General features: G+C 43.8%; 1 protein-coding gene across 2 annotated transcripts in view; it reads right to left on the bottom strand.

Annotated features, from left to right (window-relative positions):
- The window catches only part of cstpp1 (centriolar satellite-associated tubulin polyglutamylase complex regulator 1), a 311,978-nt gene that overhangs the window by 151,028 nt on the left and 141,230 nt on the right, over positions 1–19,720 (bottom strand). For both annotated transcript variants that reach the window (XM_078549561.1, XM_078549560.1), the window contains exon 3: positions 5,732–5,862. In XM_078549561.1, the coding sequence (XP_078405687.1) occupies positions 5,732–5,862 (131 nt within the window). The remainder of the gene's footprint in view (positions 1–5,731; positions 5,863–19,720) is intronic.

Genomic DNA, 19,720 nt, shown 5'->3' with positions numbered 1-19,720 from the left:
GAACTCCCCGCTCCTGGTAGGGTTACCCATGGTGGCAAGATCAAGGGGAAGTGCCAGTCAAAGTGCTCTTCATTGCATTCATCGATCTAATCAAAGGATTTGGATGTGCATGGAACTTCATCACAATTCTACAATTGCTTTATGATGGTACGACTGCAACTGTCTTGAGTGGGAAATCAGAAAAAGATGCCTTCAAAATCTGGACTGGGGTCAAGCAAGGTTGTGTGATAGACCCCAAACTATTTACAATCTACCTGACAGCGGCTATTCACCTCATCAAAGATCTACCGTCCTGTGTGAGTATTAAATGCTACCTAGGTGGAAAACTCTTTAACCTCAGTCGCCTCTGTTCCAAAGTTAAACTGACCACCAGAGACATACATGATCCACAGTTTGCAGCTGACTGCTGTGTCATTACCCACTCTGCAACAGATTTGCAAACCACGCTCAAACTCTCCAATTCTGCACACAAGAAACTAGGCCTACCTTTGAATGTTGCCAAAACAATATGCATATATTGACCCACATCTGATCAAATATTCTACCTCCCATATATGCTGGAATACCTCCAGTCCTTCCCATACCTTGGCAGCTACCTTTCTCAAAAGGCCATGATTGACGAGGAGATCCAACAGCGGGTCAGTCGCCCCAGCTCAACCTTTGACAACAAAGACTTCCGCAGGTAAAAACAACGTTCTAATGTACAGAGCCATTGCCATCACCACACCCCTATACTGCAGTGAGACTTGGACTGTGTATCAGCGACACATAAGAGCGCTGGAAAAACTTTATCAGCAATGCCTCCGCCGCATCCTCTGGATTCAATGGGAGGACCGTCAGACAAACACTAGTGTCTTTCTTGAAGCGAGTTTCACAAGCAATCAGGCAAAACTCCTGCAAAATCAACTTCAGTGGACTCAACACCGTGTCTGTCCGTAAACCATCTCCCCTGCCATATCATGTTTTCTCAATTTCCAAGTGGCCAAGCTTCCAGGGGAGAATAAAGAAAACGCTTCAAAGACACTCTGAAGCTCTCTTTGAAGCGCGGCAGCATTGAATTTAATGGCTGGGAGAAGCTTGCTACCAATCATTCAAAATGGCGACAACTTGTCCCATCAAGCTGCATCACACTTTGAGTCACAAGGTCCCAATGATGAGGCAGAGCGGCGACAGAGAAGGAAAGAAAAGGGAGCAAATCCTGCACCCTGGATCCCACTACCTCATAAGACATCCTGCCCCAAGTGCCCAAAGATCTGCGGGTTGGGGATTGGCCGGTTCAGTCATGCGAAGACCCACGGCAGAAACCGGCAACCCTGAGTAGCCATCATTCTCGAATCGAGGGACAGCTGATGACACCTGTGACATAGCCTTGAGAAGCTTACGTAGTTATGTTTCCTTTAGTTCTACCCTAAAGTGAGGTGAGTTTAGAAAGGTTAGTTTACTGTCCAAACTCGGTCTTATAACTTGTTTTGCGATAAATGAGGAACGAATGGTTCTAGCCATTCATTATGTTTTTACCTGCACACAGGCTTTTCCTTGGCTTTTGTGTGGCAACTTACAGTCATCAGGAGATAGATTCAGCCTGGCATCTTCTACAGGGAGCTTTGACCAGGGCAGGCAAAGTATGTCTCTTGAACCAGTCAGACTGAAGAATCCTTACTAAGACACGCAAGCCCCAAGATTAACTGGGAGACTTATAAAAGCAGGAGGGTCTGATATCTCACCTTCACCTTGGGTCCATCTCTGACTCACCCTTCCCTTCCTGGACAGTCCCCATTTCTGGAGATAGGCGATCAACTAATGTTCACTACAAGTCCACAGACTCTCACAGCTACACATCCTCACCCACTGCTTCTTGGAAGGACTCTATTCCATCCTCCCACTTTCTCTGTCTCTGTCACATTTGTTCAGATGATGAAACCTTCCATATTAGCGCTTCTGATATGTCTTACCTTTTCCTCGACTGAGGATTCCCACTCAGTGTGGTTGACAGGGACATGCACCATGTCTGATCTATTTCTTGCACTTTTGCTCTCAACCCTTCCCCTCCCTCTGGGAATCATAATAGGGTTCCCCTTGTCTTCATCTTCCAAACCACCAGCTTCTGTATTCAACGGAACAGCCTCCACCATTTCTGCCACCTCTTGTGTGATGCCAACACCAAACACATCTTCCCTCCCCTCCCTGTCAGCATTCTCTAGGGACTCGGTGACATGCTGGTCCAGTCCTCAATCAACCCCAACACGCCATTCCCTTCGCACAGCACCTTCCCATGTAATTGCAGGAGGGGTAAAGTCTGCCTTTTTACCTCCTCACTTCTCACCGTTCAAAGCCCAAACGCTCCTTGAAAGCAATTTACTTATACTTCTTTCAGTTTAGTATACCGTATTTGTTGCTCACAGTGTGGTCTACTCTACACGGGGGAGAGCAAACGCAGACCGGGTGATCGCTTTGTGGGACACCTCCGTTCGGTCCACAAACACCACCCCGACCTTCCTATCATGTGTCATTTTAATTCTCCGCCTTGCTCCCACGCTGACCTTTCTGTCCTCGGCCTGCTCCAGTGTTCCAACGAAACTCAACGCAAGCGTAAGGGACGGCACCTCATCTTTCAACTCGGCACTCTACAGCCTTCGGGACTCCACGCTGAGTTGAACAATTTTAGATTGCTGCCTCTGCCTTCATCTGGTTCTTTGTGGTCTTTTGGCTGGTTCGGTCTTATTTTGTTTCTTTCTTTATCCCTTCGGATTGCATTCAGCTGCTACATAGCCATTCAATCCTCATCTAGTCACATCTTATATTTCTTTACTACTCTCTTTGACTCTTGTACCATGAAATCTTTTGTCACTTAATCTCTCCTGCCCTCCACCTGATCATAGGCCTGCCCTCTCGTTCTCCCTGCCATCTCCCTCCCCTTCCACTGGCTTAAAACTTTACACATTTCAATCTTTGTTCAGTTCCGATGAAAGGTCATCCACCTGAAACGTTAATTCTGTGAGTTGTTCCAAAATTTTCTGTTTTGATTTCAGATCTCCAGCACCCGCAGTATTTTGCTTTTGTATTACAAAGACTGGTTGTACTTAAAGTTGATAAGTCACCAGGACCGGATGAGATGCATCCGAGGAAAGCAAGGTGGAAATAGCAGAGGCCCAGGCCCTAATCTTCCAATTATCCTTAGACTCAGGGGTGGTGCTTACAGGACTGGAGAACTGCAAATGTTACACCCTCGTTCAAACAAGGGTGTAACGATAAGCCCAGCAACAGGCCAGTCAGCTTAGCCTTGGTTGTGGGAAATCTTTTAGAACCTATAATTAGGGATAAAATCAACAATCGCTTAGACAAATGCAGGTTATTTAAGACAATCCAGCACAGATTTATTGAGAGCAACTTGTGTTTAACTAAAACAAAACAAAAACAGAATTACCTGGAAAAACTCAGCAAGTCTGGCAGCATCGGCGGAGAAGAAATCAGTCAACGTTTCGAGCCTCCATGGCCCTTCGGCAGAACTGCAGCATAGTTTCAACAAGGGAGAAATATAAATTGGTTTAAGGTGGGTGGGGGGGTGGGGGGAAAGAGACACATTGAGGGTGTGGTTATTATCTGCTCACACCACACCCTCAATGTGTCTCTTTCCCCCCACCCCCCACCCACCTTAAACCAATTTATATTTCTCCCTTGTTGAAACTGTGCTGCAGTTCTGCCGAAGGGCCATGGAGGCTCGAAACGTTGACTGATTTCTTCTCCGCCGATGCTGCCAGACTTGCTGAGTTTTTCCAGGTAATTCTGTTTTTGTTTTGTTTTGGATTTCCAGCATCCGCAGTAGCTTTTAGCTTTTTGTTTCTATCTTTGTGTTTAACTAACTTGATTGAGTTTTTTGATGAGGTAACAGAAGGATTAATGACAGTAAGTGGTTGATGTGGTGTACATGGACTTCCAAAAGGCATTTGATAAAGTGCCACAACACAGGCTTGTGAGCAAAGTTAAAGCCCTTGGAATAAAAGGAACAGTGGCAGCATGAATGCAAAGTTGGTTGAGCGTCAGGAAACAGAGAGTAGTAGTGAACGATTGTTTTTTGGACTGGGGGAAGATATATATTGAGGTTCAGCAGCACCACTGCTTTTCTAGATCTATTTTAACGACTGTGATTTTAATTTGCAGGGCACAATTTCAAAATTTGCCGATAACTCAAAACTTGGAAGCATTATAAAGCATGAGGAGAGTATAGGACATGGGTGGAATGGGTGGTCATGCGGTCGTTGAAATTTAACGCAGAGAAGTGTAAAGTGATTCATTGTGTAGGAAGAACAAGGAGAGGCAATATAAAATAAAGGATTCAAATTTAAAGGGGATGTAGGAACAGGGGGATCTGGGGATGTATATGCACAAATCGTTGAAGGTGGAAGGGCAGATTGAGAGCGCAGTTAATAAAGCATGCAGAATCCTGGGCTTTACAAAAAGGGGCATGGAGTACAAAAGCAAGGAGGTTGTGGTCAATCTTTATAAAACACTGGTTCAGCCTCAATTGGAGCGTTATGTCCAGTTCTGGGCACCGCACTTTAGGAAGGATGTGAAGGCATTAGAGATGGTGCAGAAAAGATTTACAAGAATGATTCCAGGGATGAAGCATTTAATGTCACATATGCAGTTAACACAATCCACCAGGTGCCAACATACATCATAGCATCACAATGACATGGTCACAGCAAACCTGTCCTATGTCCCATCTATTGGATTGAATCTAACTTTCTGGGTCTATAGATTCAACCCAGTAAACATAACTTTTCAGACTACTCATTATCAGTGCCAAAAAGTAGGTGATCCCATTCTTCTCAAAATGCAAAATGTATTTTAGGTTCACACAGGCACAAGATTTTAAAAATATTGGCAACACTCATGCAAGTTTAATGTTAATTTTTAGTCCTAGGAAATTAGATTTTTATGAGCCTTCCCTGAAGCATTTTTAAAAAAATATTATATGAATTGAGCTATTTCAACCCGAATAGAACTTAAACGTGAATGACAGAGCTAATAGGTTAGTTGAAGGATTTGAAACGTAGGTTTAAAAATAACATGTGGTTCTGGTTCCCGCAGCTAAATAACAGTGAACAACATAAGATAAAAAGATTAAAAGTATGAAGACAAAATCCTAGTTTTCCCAGACCGCCTGTGGTAAATAACATTTAAACATAGAATAGAAAAGTTTTGTAAAGCATCTGCTCCCTTTCCCCAAACTTACTAACTGACAAACTTTCCCCAAGTTACTAACATACCTTTTTTAACTTATTCGTTCATGGGACGTGGGTATCACTGGTTAGGCCAGCAGTTATTGTCCATCACTAACTGCCCTTGTTCAGAGGGCATTTAAGAGTCAACCACATTACTGTGGGTCTGGAGTCACGTGTAGGCGAGACCAGGTGAGGATGGGATTTCCTTCCCTGAAGGACATTGGTGAACCAGATGGGTTTTTACAACAATCGGCAATGGTTTCGTGGTCATCGTCAGGCTTTTAATTGAGCACCACCCTGGGTCTCTGGGTTACTAGGGCCAGTGACAATACCATTATGCTGCCGCCTCACCCTGCATGGGCTAATCGCTCTACAATAGGCTGTATAAATTCTGAATAGCTGCTGAATAAAATTTGAAAGTAGAAGCTCACCTTAACTGTTTATATTTTTGTGCATTATACAGAAGTGTCACCAACCTTCTTAAGGGATCACTGAGAATGTCTTACCTCCATTCTTGCCTATTTGTCGAAAACATCGCCAGAACATTCTTATAAATGAAGCTCTATTGTAAGGGGTGGCTTTGATGAAGGCGAATTCACGGAACAAAATGTGACTTCCATGTTGGACACTGCTAAAACTAAACAGAAACAAAACATTAATTATGGTTCATACATACAAACAGCGAAACAATTTCATTCATTGCTGAGGTCTGTTTTATTCTTTCATGGGACATGGGTATCCCTGGCAAGGCCAGCACTTGTTGCCCATCCCCAATTGCCCTTGAAACTGAGTGGCTTGCTAGGCCATTTCGGAGTCAACCACATTGCTGTGGGTCTGGAGCCACATGGGGGCCAGACCAGGTAAGGACGGCAGATTCCCTTCCCCAAAGGGCATTATTGGACCAGATGGTTTTTTTTTTTAACAACAATCGATGATAGTTTCATCATCACCATCACTGAGACTAGCCTTTATTTCCAGATTTATTTTTATTAATTGAATTTAAATTCCACCAGATGCCGTGGTGAAATTTGTATCTGTGCCTCAAGTGCATTAGCCTGGACCTCTGGATTAGTAGTGTAGTGACATTACCATTATGCCATTGTCTCCCCATTGAATGGGGTAACGGCTAATCAAACAACGTGGGCTGTGGTAAAGCTTTTAACTTTATAGTGATACAGCAAAATATACAGCGAAGACTCATGATAATTATAAAACATGTTTTTTTCCCTACTGTATGTTGTTTTGGGCATCCAACTACAGGAAGAAAACTGGAGGCGTGGTAATTCACTGGCACGATACCAAGAATTAGAGGTCATAGTTGTGCAGACTCATAAAATGTAACTTTGTTCACTGGAACAGAGAAAGCTAAGCGAGGATTTGAAAGAGGTTTTCCAAATTTTGAAAGGTTTTCACATAGTACAACAGCGGAAATGTGTGCAAAGGTAAAGTACTGCAGAGGCTGGAGATGTTGAGAACAGTCAGCAGGTCTGGCAGCATCCGTGGAGACAGAAATAGAGTTAACCTAGTTCTGTCAAAAGGTCGTCGGCTTGAACATTAACTCTCTCTCTCTGCAGGTGCTGCTAAACTTGCTGAGTGAAATTGTTTGCAGTGGTGTGCGAATCAGCAACGAGGGGGCTTAGAATCAGGAATTTTACCCAAAGGGTGAAGGGGGTGGTTAGTAGAGTTTTTTCGAACAATTGTTGGAACGTGGAATGTTTTATCATAGTAATTACTGAGACGCAAACTAATACATGAAAAAGGAATGAAGTAAGTATTTGAAAAAGGAGAATATATTTTTAAAAAACAGGAAAGGGCAGAGAAATGGGATTAGACTAAAAAACAGAAAGCACTGGAGAACCTCAGCAGTTCTGGCAACACCTGTGGAGATCTTGTTCCATGTGGGAACTCAAGGACACGTTTCATGCTCTGAACAACTGCATGTGCAGGAGGTGTCCTCAGCTGGAGGAGCTCGAGCTCTGGGCTTCGGAACATGAGCAGCAGCTGGCGTCACTGTGGTGACAGCCACATGGATAGCATCCTCATGGAGGTGGTCACCCCACAGCTTAAGGGTGTGCAGGTAGAGAGGGAATGAGTGACCACCAGAGTCAAAGAGGTCTAGGCAGGCAGTGCAGGAGTCCCTTGAATGCATCTCGCTATGTGACTAATATTCAATTCTGAATATTGGTGATGGCAATGGTTCCTCTGGGGAATACAGCAAGGGCCAAGGCCATAGCACCATGGGTGGCTCAGGGGGAGGAGGAAGGTCAGGAAAGCAATAGGAGATTCAATGTTTAAGGAAACATGCAGACATTTCTGTGCCGCAGACATGACTTCAGTATGGTATGTTGCCCCCAACTCCCCCAATCCTGGTGACAGCATCAAGGATATCTCTAAGCGGCTGCAGAACGTTGAGGGAGAAGGTGAACAACTCGAGGTCTTGTTCATATTGGTACCCATGACTTCAGTACAAAGAGGGATGACGTCCGTGTAGACAGATTTCAGGGAGCTGGAAAGCTCCTGCTGGCATGTGCTAATGAGTACAGAAAAGAAAGGTAGTGCAGCTGAAGGTGTGGCTGGAGTGATGGCACATGGGGGAGGGCTTTAGACTCTGGAAGCATTGGCACTAATGCAGCCTTTAATTTTTATTCACGTCTGCCAGCCCATTATGTTTTTTTACGCTACTGCGGACACATGGTAACTTAAAGGGGCTGACCTGTGAGTGGCCTGTCTGGGTTGCTGTACAGATGTGCAGCTTAGAGGATACCTCCAGGTCTGCCCCTCCCATGGGTGCTCCCTCCCCTCACCGGCCTCTCCATCAAGACCCAACTGCTGTCTCTCCACCTCCCTATACCGCTGTGAGACAGCCTGCATTTACCTAAGCCCTGGACTCCAGGACTTTGAATCTAGGGACTATTTGTCGTCTCAATCCTAGTGACTGCTGCCACTGGTGCAATTTGATTGGCCGGCAGCTCTCCAAAGTGGGACTTCCTCCCGGGTGAGGGGCAGGTAGCCCCGACTCCCATCAAGTAACGCTCCCTGGAGCGTTAAATGGCTGCGAGGTAGCTGGTATCAGAGGGGTTGTGTTCCCACGCTGACTCTTTGGGTGGCAGGGTGGGAATCCTCACCGTCTGAAAAATCCTGCCCAACATTTCGCAAAAGTGGACAGGAAACAGCTGCTTGATGGCAAATCAGTGTCAGAGCAGTGAGTGGCAGGCAAGGAGGAGATAAAGAGGGTTCAGAACAAATATGTCACCCCCGAAAAAGAGAGGGTGGGTCTTGCAAATCTAGAAGCATACCTTGTCACTGCCGAGAATACTTAGTATTTTGCAATCAAAACGTGATTTAGTTTGAATTGACTTAACAGACGTATGCCAAAACCCACAGTGATGAGTCTGCATGAGAATCATCGTGGACAATGACAACGCCAAACACTATCCAGAGTAGATTCCAGAAAATGGTAACAAGAAACACAAATGTCTTCAAGTTATAATGAAAATGCAAAGAGCAGAATTTTTCAGTGAAGAATCCTGAATTTCAATGGCTATCAGCAAATGGGTTAACGATGTGATTAAGTGATCCTGAAATACAAGACGGTTGAGATAAAATCAGTAAGTGCCAGGATAAGGCCATACTGGGCCAGGTGAAGACTGATGTAGTGCAAACCCACCACAATTCAAATTAGTGGAATCCTAAAGGATCTAAAGCACAACGACATTTCATTGAAGGAGCTATTATATTGTAAATGAATAAACATGAAGTTCAAAGTCCTTTTTACTCAGCTTTATGATGATTTATTAAGAATGGCTTGCCTTTTGTAGTTTAACTTCAGTCACCATTATTTTACGTTACAGCTGGATTGAAAGATAAAACAGCGCCCATACCTGAAATTTCCTTACTCCTTTCATTCATAGAACAAGAACTTTTTTGTAAGCTTTGGTAAAACATTTTAATCTTCATTTGGAGATGCTTTGAGATTTTGAGCACGCAAAAGCTGAAGCAACATTCACAGGATTACATCCACATCAGTGATTTTCTTCCTGTATTTTTCTCAATTTCATAAAGGCAAATCCACAGGATTACAGTCACGCCAGTGATTTCCAACCTTTATATCAGTCGCGGAATTGCACATTGCAGAAGGAGGCTATTCGGCCCATTTTGCCTGCACCAGTATTTTGAAAGAGCCATCCAACTATTCCCCATTCCCCTTCTCTTTCTCAATAGCCCTGCAAACCTTTCCTTTTCAAGTACAGATCCAATTCTCTTTTGGGAGTTACTATTAAGTCTGCTTCTACAACCTTTCAGGTGCTGCATTCCAAATCATAACAATTTACTCAGTAAAACAATTCTCCTCATTTCCCACATGGCTCTTCCACCAATTGCATTAAAGCTATGTCCCCTGGTTACTATATTCCTGTCAGTGGTAACAATCTTCCTCTTTCTACTTTATCAAAAAGCCTTCATAACTTTAAACAACAATTACTCATAACTTTGTACAACTTTGTCATATCTCCCTCTAACCTCTCTGCGGTAAAAAGTGCAATCACAGCTTCTCTACGCTCTTCACCTAAGTGATCCCCCTCATCCCTAGTACAGTTCTAGTGAACACTGTACCTCCTCCAAGTACTTGACATCTTTCTTAACGTGTGGAGCCCAGGATTAGACACAAAACTCCAGCTGAGACCTGACCAGTGATTTATAAATGTTCAGCATCATTTCCTTATTTTTGCAATGCTATGCCTCTACTTATAAAGTCCTCTTTCCCATATGCATTTTGTTTTATGCTTTTTAAAAAAGCTTCATCAACTTATCTTGCCACCTTCACAGAATTGTGTTTGTGAAATTAAGAATAGAAGCCAATATCCTATTCTGTATAGTGGCAGAATGCATTACACAATGGATCTTAGGGCATTGGTCAGTAGCAATGTTCTATTCATCGGCTTCATTTATAGTCTCTCTAAGCTATTCCAAAGCTTAAACATTTGCATATTTACTTGAGCCCATAGCAAGAGGAATCTGACCGTAAGAGGTCTAAATTCCCCATATGAAACACACTATACATAATAAAATTTGTAAATAAACAAAATATATGTACTTTTGAAGATTTAATTTATATCTCTTGTCCTGACTTGTGTATATATTTTTTTAATGTTTTTGGAATGTGCCCAGGTGTCATTTATTGCTTATCCCTAGTTGCCATGAGGACATTAAGAACCAATGATATAGTTGGTACTGAAGACATGTGTAGACATGATCATGTATTGGTGCTAAACCTGGTATCAATTCTTCTTTTCTCTTCCCACGCCTAGTGGGACATGAGGCAGACAACACTCGTGCTTACATCTGTTTCCATTGCTAGTTTTTCCTGGAACAGGTCGTCTGAGGCTATAGTTTGAGGGGCACCACTCCACATCAAGCATGGCTGACCAGGAATCTCTCCCATTCTTACCACCTGCTATCAGCACGTTGGAAGGATTTTACAGGTTGACAATCAACCTGCTTGGCCGCGTTATGAACCCACCTTCCCTTTGACCACCAAATCCTGGGGTAGGACTGGAACCTGAATTTTCTGGCTCCAGTGCAGGGACGCTACCCACTGCACCACAAGACCACCCCTGGTAGCAATCACAAGATTGCAAATTGGCACTAACGTGGTAAGTTTTCCTGGCATAGGTCCATCTGTTTAGTCGGAGTGCAGTTTGAAATACACGGGAATACTAGATTTTCCTCTCTGATTGCAAGTCAATTGCTCAACAAATGCAGAAGCACAGATCAGACTAATTGCTCCTGAAGTAACAGTATTCAGCTAGTAGTACACATCTCCCTCAAATTTTACTCTTTCAGCATCACTGCATTCAGCTTGTCAAGTTAACAAACTCCCAGTATCATTCCAGTAAACTACATGTCTCTTGAGTATTCTGTCCTTTGTACTAAAATCTTCTTATGATTTGTGACCTGTTCCAGTGTTGCAATTCTGAGATATAGCTAGGACTTATACTGATCAATGTATTTTTCTTCTGCATTTAGCGCAATCATTTCAAGGCCGGAGTGCTGGGTTATATGATGTGAAGCCTTAATATTGGAATCATCACCGATGAAGCCCTGCATGTCCCAAGAAGATGCAAACAGGGTTGTTCTGAGCAGAGTGTGGGGGTGTTATAGATCACTGAGGGAGTCAGAGTTGCTGTGGCAACAGGCACTTTTACATGCATGTTGTAGTCTGGAGCTATGGATAGTAATGGTCGAGGCTCCAACATTCTTTCCATCACACGGCTAACCAGAAACTTTAAGATTAAAATTAGTGCATGTGGCTTAAACAGTATCGCTTTAGACACACTTGTGGTTAGTCAACATTTTCTGTTGGAAAACACTGCTTTATTAGATCGATTCTTAATCTTAACCATTGCAATGAAAAGAGCTTAGTTTCTCTAATCCTCCTAAATAAAGCATCTTGTTCTTGGCATCATCTTAGTAAATTTCTTGTGTACTCTCTCTCTGACCTTGAAATTGATCCAAAAGTATGGTGGCTGAAACTGAACACGATATTCTATGTGTAGCCTCAACAATAATTTATACAGGTCTTACACGACCTCTTTGCTTTTGTAGCCTGAGCCTCTATTTTTAAAGCTAGGATTCCATATGCTATTTTCTCTTCCTTTATTTTATCAACTTATCCTTCCACTCAAAGATTTGAGTGACTGAACCCTTAAGTGTCTCTGCTCATCTGCTTTTAAAGGTTCGCAACTTTGGGTAAATTTCCTCTCTTTATTCTTACCAGCAAAATATATTGCCTCATGTTTCTCTACATTAGCTTTCCTCTGACATCTTTCCACTCGACTGACATGTCTATGAACTGAAGTCACTGACTGTCCTCTTCAAAGTATACCACTTTCTCCATTTAGATATTGTGCCCATTACCTGAATCCAGATCATTTAGGTATGTTGCATTTGATTAAGTTATCTATAGATGTAGAAGTAACCTCTCCACAGATGCCATGCATCTGAATTTTCCACACATAGTGCATATGTTTTGACCCAGATATCGTCAAGAATTCAGACTTCCTACACTCTGCCCGTGGAGGTCTTGTGGCACAGAGGGTAGAATTCCTTCCTCTGAGCCAGAAGCTCTGGGTTCAAGTCACAAACAAAACGCAGCCAAACAGGTTGAATGTCAACCTGAAAATTCTTTCAATACACGCCAATGACAGGCAGGGAGAGTTTTGTTCTCTGCAAACAAAAAGAATATGTTCAAGTCTTGTGCCTTTTGAATCATCCGGGGGCTTCGGGAGCCTATTGCTCCCCGTTGCTTTCTCCATGGCAATGTCTTGGCCAATCAGAGACCAATTAACCAGCCCCCTTTTCTCCTGTATTATAAATTGTTGTGATCATTTGAAATTTGGGACTCTTGTGTTAGTCCTGATGAGTGCAAGGTGAGATGCTTCGGCAACATGTCTCTCTTTTCAGCAAAACTGAAATTTATATGATAAGGAAGAAAAAGGCAAGGGAATGGGACTAAGTAGACGTGATAGAAATGTTCTCAGGTGCATCTATTTCAATGCAAGGAGTATTGTCGGAAAGGCAGATGAGCTTAGGGCGTGGATTGGCACGAGGGATTATGACATTATTGCTATTAGTGAGACTTGGTTGCAGGTGGGGCAGGACTGGCAGCTCAATGTTCCGGAGTTCCGTTGTTTCAGACGTGATAGAGGGGGAGGGATGAAAGGGAGAGGAGTGGCATTACTAGTCAGGGAAAATATCACAGCTGTGCGTAAGCAGGACAGCCCAGAGGGCTCGTCTACAGAGGCCATATGGGTGGAGCTGAGGAATGGGAAAGGTGTGACCACACTAATAGGGTTGTATTATAGACCCCCAATAGTCAGAGAGAATTGGAGGAGCAAATCTGTAGAGAGATAGCAGACCGATGTAAGAAACAGAAAGTTGTGATAGTAGGAGATTTTAACTTTCCACATATTGACTGGGACTCCCATACTGTAAAAGGGCTGGATGGCTTGGAGTTTGTCAAATGTATTCAGGAAAGTTTTCTAAATCAATATATAGAGGTACCAACGAGAGAGGATGCAATACTTGATCTCCTATTAGGGAACCAGACAGGTCAGGTGACAGAAGTATGTATAGGCGAACATTTTGGGACCAGTGACCACAATGTCATTAGTTTTAAGCTAATTATGGATAAGGATAGGTCTGGTCCTCGAGTTGAGATTCTAAATTGGAGAAAGGCCAATTTTGTGGTAATGAGAAAGGATCTAGGAAGAGTGGCTTGGCATAAGTTGTTTTCTGGCAAGGATGTGTTCAGTAAGTGGAAGGCATTCAAAGGCGAAATTTTGAGAGTGCAGAGTTTGCATGTTCCTGTCAGGATTAAAGGCAAAGTTAACAGGCATAGGGAACCTTGGTTTTCAAGGGATATTGGCGATCTGGTTAAGAAGAAGAGAGAGGTGTATAGCAGGTATAGGCAACAAGAAGCAAATAAGGTACTTGTAGAGTATAGAAAATGTAAGAAAATACTAAAAAAGGAAATCAGGAAGGCAAAAAGAAGACATGAGGTTGCTTTGGCAGATAATGTGAAGGTAAACCCGAAGGGTTTCTACAAGTATATTAAGAGTAAAAGGATAGTAAGGGATACAATTGGTCCCCTTGAAGATCAGAGTGGCCGTCTATGTGTGGAGCCTCACGAGATGGGGGAGATCTTAAACAGTTTTTTTGCATCAGTATTTACTCAGGAAACTGGCATAGTGTATAAGGAAGGAAGGGAAACAAGCAGTAGTTTCATGGAACATATAGAGATTAAAGAGGAGGAGGTGCTTGCTGCCTTACAGCAAATAAAGGTAGATAAATCCCCCGGGCCTGACATGATATTCCCTCGGACCTTGAGGGAGACTAGTGTAGAAATTGCAGGGGCCCTGGCAGAAATATTTAAAATGTACTTAGCCACGGGTGAGGTGCCGGAGGATTGGAGGGTAGCTCATGTTGTTCTGTTGTTTAAAAAGGCTCCAAAAGTAAACCAGGTAATAACAGGCCAGTGAGCCTGACGTCAGTAATAGGTAAATTATTGGAAGGTGTTCTGAGAGATCGGATATATAATTATTTGGACAGCCAAGGGCTGATTAAGGATAGTCAGCATGGCTTTGTGCGTGGTAGGTCGTATTTAACGAACCTTGTAGAGTTTTTCGAGGAGGTTACCAAGAAAGTAGATGAAGGAAAGGCTGTGGATGTTGTCTACATGGACTTTAGTAAGGCCTTTGACAAGGTCCCACATGGGAGGTTAGTTCAGAAGGTTCAGATACTTGGTATCCATGGAGAGGTTGTAAACTGGATTCGAAATTGGCTGTGTGGGAGAAGACAGAGAGTGGTAGTGGATGATTGCTTCTCAGACTGGAGGTCTGTGACTAGTGGTGTGCCTCAGGGATCTGTACTGGGACCATTGTTGTTTGTTGTCTATATCAATGATTTGGATGATAATGTGGTGAATAGGATTAGCAAGTTTGCTGATGACACTAAGATTGGAGGCGTTGTGGACAGCGAGGAAGGCTTTCAAAGCTTGCAGAGAGATCTGGACCAACTGGAAAAATCGGCCAGAAAATGGCAGATGCAATTTAATGCAGAAAAGTGTGAGGTGTTACATTTTGGAAGGTCAAACCAAGGTAGGACATACACAGTAAATGGTAGGGCACTGTGGAGTGCGGAGGAACAAAGGGATCTGGGAGTTCAGATACATAATTCCCTGAAAGTGGCGTCACAGGTAGACAAGGTTGTAAAGAAAGCTTTTGGCATACTGGCCTTCATAAATCAAAGTATTGAGTATAGGAGTTGGGATGTTATGGTGAGGTTGTATAAGATATTGGTGAGGCCAACTTTGGAGTATTGTGTGCAGTTCTGGTCGCCTAACTACAGGAAGGATATCAGTAAGATTGAGAGAGTGCAGAGAAGATTTACTAGGATGTTGCCGGGTCTTAAGGAGTTGAGTTACAGGGAAAGATTAAACAGGTTAGGACTTTATTCCTTGGAGCGTAGAAGAATGAGGGGAGATTTGATAGAAGTTTACAAAATTGTGAGGGGTATAGACAGAGTAAATGCGAGTAGGCTCTTTCCACTTAGATTAGGAGAAATAAACACGAGAGGACATGGCTTTAGGGTGAAAGGGGAAAGGTTTAGGGGGAACATTAGGGGGAACTTCTTCACTCAGAGAGTGGTGAGAGTATGGAACGAGCTACCATCTGACGTGGTAAATGCGGGCTCACTCTTAAGTTTTAAGAATAAATTAGATAGATACATGGATGGGAGAGGTCTGGAGGGTTATGGACTAGGTGCAGGTCAATGGGATTAGTGGAATAATATTTCGGCACAGACTAGAAGGGCCGAATGGCCTGTTTTCTGTGCTGTAGTGTTCTATGGTTCAAGACAGAGAGCTGGAATAGCTACGTTGAGCCGAATGGGCTCCTTCTGTGTTGCAAAATTCTATGATTATAGATCAGTGAGCTTTTCCTCACTGCCATAGATACAGCTGTTGTCAAAGGGATAACCAATGCCTCATCATTTAGATTCTTATTCTTTTTTTCCTGTTTCATTCCTGCTGCTGTCAGGTTTTTTTTCTACCTAAAGGTATACTCTGAAACAATGGCCAGACTTTTGCACCACCCCCTCCAATTAATGGCCAATTAAGGGCCTCCTCCTACCACCACCAGTATTTTACCAGTGGTGAGGAGTGCCTACGCCACATGGCGAGGCTCCCTGGTAGATTCTGTCTGCAGGCTCAGGTGAGGGGTTTGGGAGGGTTCTTCCTGTTCAGGCACCCAGTGGTCAATGGAGCTCCCCCATCCCACTCCAACCACATCCGCAAACAGTGATTGCCACCCTACTTGCTCTACTTTCCCTGGCCTCCTGATTGTTTTATTTTATTCATTCCACAGGATGTGGGCGTCACTGGCTAGGCCAGCATTTATTGCCCATCCCTAATTGCTCTTGAGAAGGTGGTGGTGAGTTGCCTTCTTGAACCGCTGCAGTCCATTTGGTGTAGGTACACCCACAGTGCTGTTAGGGAGGGAGTTCCAGGATTTTGACCCAGCGGCAGTGAAGGAACAACAATATACTTCCAAGTCAGGATGGTGAGTGACTTTGGGAGGGAACTTCTAGATGGTGGTGTTCCCATCTTCCTGCTGCCCTTGTCCTTCTAGATGATAGTGGTCGTGGGTTTGGAAGGTGCTGTTGAAGGGGCCTTGGTGAATTCCTGCAGTGCATCTTGTAGGTGCTACACACTGCTGTTACTGTGTCTCGGTGGTGGAGGGAGTGAATGTTTGTGGATGTGGTGCCAATCAAGAGGGCTGCTTTGTCCTGGATGGTGACAAGCTTCTTGAGGATTGTGGGAGCTGCACTCATCCAGGCAAGTGGGGAGTACTCCATCACAGTCCTGACTTGTGCCTTGTAGATGGTGGACAGGCTTTGGGGAGTCAGGAGGTGAGTTACTTGTCACACGATTCCTAGCCTCTGACCTGCTCTTGTAGCCACAGCATTTATATGGCTGGTCCAGTTCAGTTTCTGGTCAATGCTAACCGCAGGATATTGATAGTGGGGGATTCAGTGCTGGTAATGCCATTGAACATCAAGGGGCGATGGTTAGATTCTCTCTTGTTGGAGATGGTCATTGCCTGACACTTGTGTGGCGTAAGTGTTACTTGTCACTTCTCAACCCAAGCCTGGATATTGTTCAGGTCTTGCTGCATTTGGAAAGGGGCTGCTTCAGTATCTGAGGAGTCACGAATGGTGCTGAACATTGTGCAATCATCAGCGAACATCCCCACTTCTGACCTTATGATGGAAGGAAGGTCATTGATGAAGCAGCTGAAGATGATTGGGCCGAGGACTCTGCCCTCAGGAACTCCTGCAGTGATGTCCTGGAGCTGAGATGACTGAACTCCAACAATCACAACCATCTTTCTTTTTGCTAGGTATGACTCCAACCAGTGGAGAGTTTTTCCCCTGATTCTCGTTGACTCCAGTTTTGCTAGGGCTCCTGGATGCCACACTCAGTCAAATGCCACATTGATGTCAAGGGTAGTCACTCTCACCTCACCTCAAGAGGTCAGCTCTTTTATCCATGTTTGAACCAAGACTGTAATGGCTCCCCACACCAAGCCAGACAGGGCCCAGTGAGGTTGCCCAAATAACACCGGTATCCATGGCCTCCATGCTGCGCCTTGTCGAAAGACTGGCTGTAGTCCCAGCAATGGCCACTAATCCTGGTGGCGCTGCTGGGACTGGACAGCAGCTCTCAGAAGCAGGACATCCTCCCAGACGGGGGGAGAAGTCAGGACCTCAGTCACATAACGGCCAGGCTGTAAAATTAAGATGTGGCTAACCAGCCTCGGGGAAGCATGCTTGCCCCCAACTTTTCATCTGGAAGGCTGGGGAGGGGGGGAGGGGGGGGGCGGCTAAGGTCACCTCCTCTCTGAAAAATTCCAGCCAAAGTTGTTGTGGATTATAATGACTGATGAAGCTTACATGCGCAAAACAATTACAATTCTGATTCATGGTACACTGTGTTGCAGACAGGGGAGAGAAAAAGGCTGAAATCGCTTTCCCTTCTGTTGGAATTAGTGTCGTTTAATTTTGATAAGGCTGATGCGTGTTCCCCAACCCCAATTGTTTGTAGACGATTTAAAAGTCACCAGCAGCAGACTTTAGTGGATTTAAACAAGGAGTATTATTTATTCACACACACATCCCAGGAAGGTGTATTGCTACATCAACAACACAACACAGGCCCAAGGAAGATACAACTAAAGACAGTAGTGCACTTCTACAAATATTAAACCAGAATAATTTGCAGTTCACATGTCTTTGGGAGTCCAGTGAAGGAGGGAGCATTTCCCCATTTGGAATTGAAGTTCAGGTAAATTCAGATAGCTGGGGTCAAACCAGGATTAACTGCAGGGTTCCTTTGAAGTAAAAACTTACAGCAGGCCGTGTAGACAGGTCCTGATGGCTGCTGTAACTGGAACTCCAATATCTTACAGGCAAATTCGGAGCTGTTCAAAACAGGTTGGAGAAGGATGTTAAAAGACTTTAAGCCTCACGGATCTTGAAATGTCACGATGACACAGCCTTTTTTTTGCAGCTCTGATGTTGTTGCTGGTGTTCTGCAGACTGCCCAGCCTCTCTTTCAGTTTTTGGGTAAAATAATTTCAAAATCAGAAGGCAGTTTCAATCACATGATGAATGGTTATTGATACACGATGGAAGACTAATGATGAAGTTTCATAGTGAAGAAGGAATTTCAGTCATATGATAAAAAGCCATTGACATACAATAGAAGGTAAATAGTAGTCTTTCGCTCTTCATTGTAGATATTCAGTCTAAAGAGCCCTCCTTTGTTACATGGCAGTCCCAGACTCAGAGAGTCTGGGAGTTCATTGTCCCTGTGTTTTGGAGTAAGTCTTGACAGTAGCAGTTGTGAAATTCCACAGAAGAATGCTGTTTAGGCACATTCATTCAAGGAGGACCCCTGTCTGTTATAATTCAGTTTGGAGCTTTCCAGAAAGCTTGCTAGGCTGTTGAAGTTGCAAAAGTCAGGTGATCCCTTGACAGCCATCTTACTGTTCATCAGGTTCCATTTTTATAGGAATACAGTTTTTTTTTATAAAGAAAATATAATATCTTCATGCCTACACTGGCATGACAACTGGAACTAAATGTAGAAAATGGCTAACTTTCGTCAGGTTTAAACCCAATAGTTAGTATTGTCAACTTTGGCCACTGTTAAATTCACTACAATGATTATGCCAAAAATAGGATTCTTATTAAAATGAGTAGCACCACGGACAAAATAATTCTGGTCTTCAATCTATAGAGAGGCTTTTGAATTAAAATAGGCAAAAAAAGTCATGACATTCCTTAAAACTCAGACAGTAAGATATTGAATACACATCAACTCAGGCAACTGGACGTTTCTGCGCTTTAGAAAAGCCTCACATTTAGATTAAAGAGCAGCCATAATTTCAAATATAAGGACCACCCTTCCCATTATGGAGTTATTAATAAGGACGACGCCAACTCTTATTATGCCCCTCAATCTTTGTTTCAAGGTATTGAGTAGATCACAAGTCCATTTTGTAAACTGTTTGGATTCATAAGAACCATGGTCAGGAGGAGGGTGTGGTCTATGGGTCTGCAGTGAAAACCAATAGAAGCCCCAACCTATCTAATTTCAGGAGTCACGAAGTATATTATGGAGTCTGTAAACTACTGCTCGAGGTCTTGTGGCACAGTGGGTCATGTCCCTGCCTCTGAGCCAGAGGCGCTGGGCATGAGTCCCACTCCAGGGCTTGATGGCCACCAAAGATGCGTGCATGACATGGTTCAAATGTGGATCCTTCCAATACACCTACGGCAGGCAGTAAGAATGGGAGAGTCTCCTGGTCAGCCATGCATGGTGCAGAGCGTTGCCCCTCAAGCTACAGCCGCTAGCCACAGGCTACTAAGCTGTT

The sequence above is a fragment of the Cetorhinus maximus genome, chromosome 9, assembly GCF_964194155.1.
Source record: "Cetorhinus maximus chromosome 9, sCetMax3.hap1.1, whole genome shotgun sequence".
In the NCBI taxonomy this organism is placed as follows: Eukaryota; Metazoa; Chordata; class Chondrichthyes; order Lamniformes; family Cetorhinidae; genus Cetorhinus; species Cetorhinus maximus.
The sequence above is the reverse complement of the archived record's forward strand: the minus strand, read 5'-3'. Positions and strand labels throughout refer to the sequence as shown.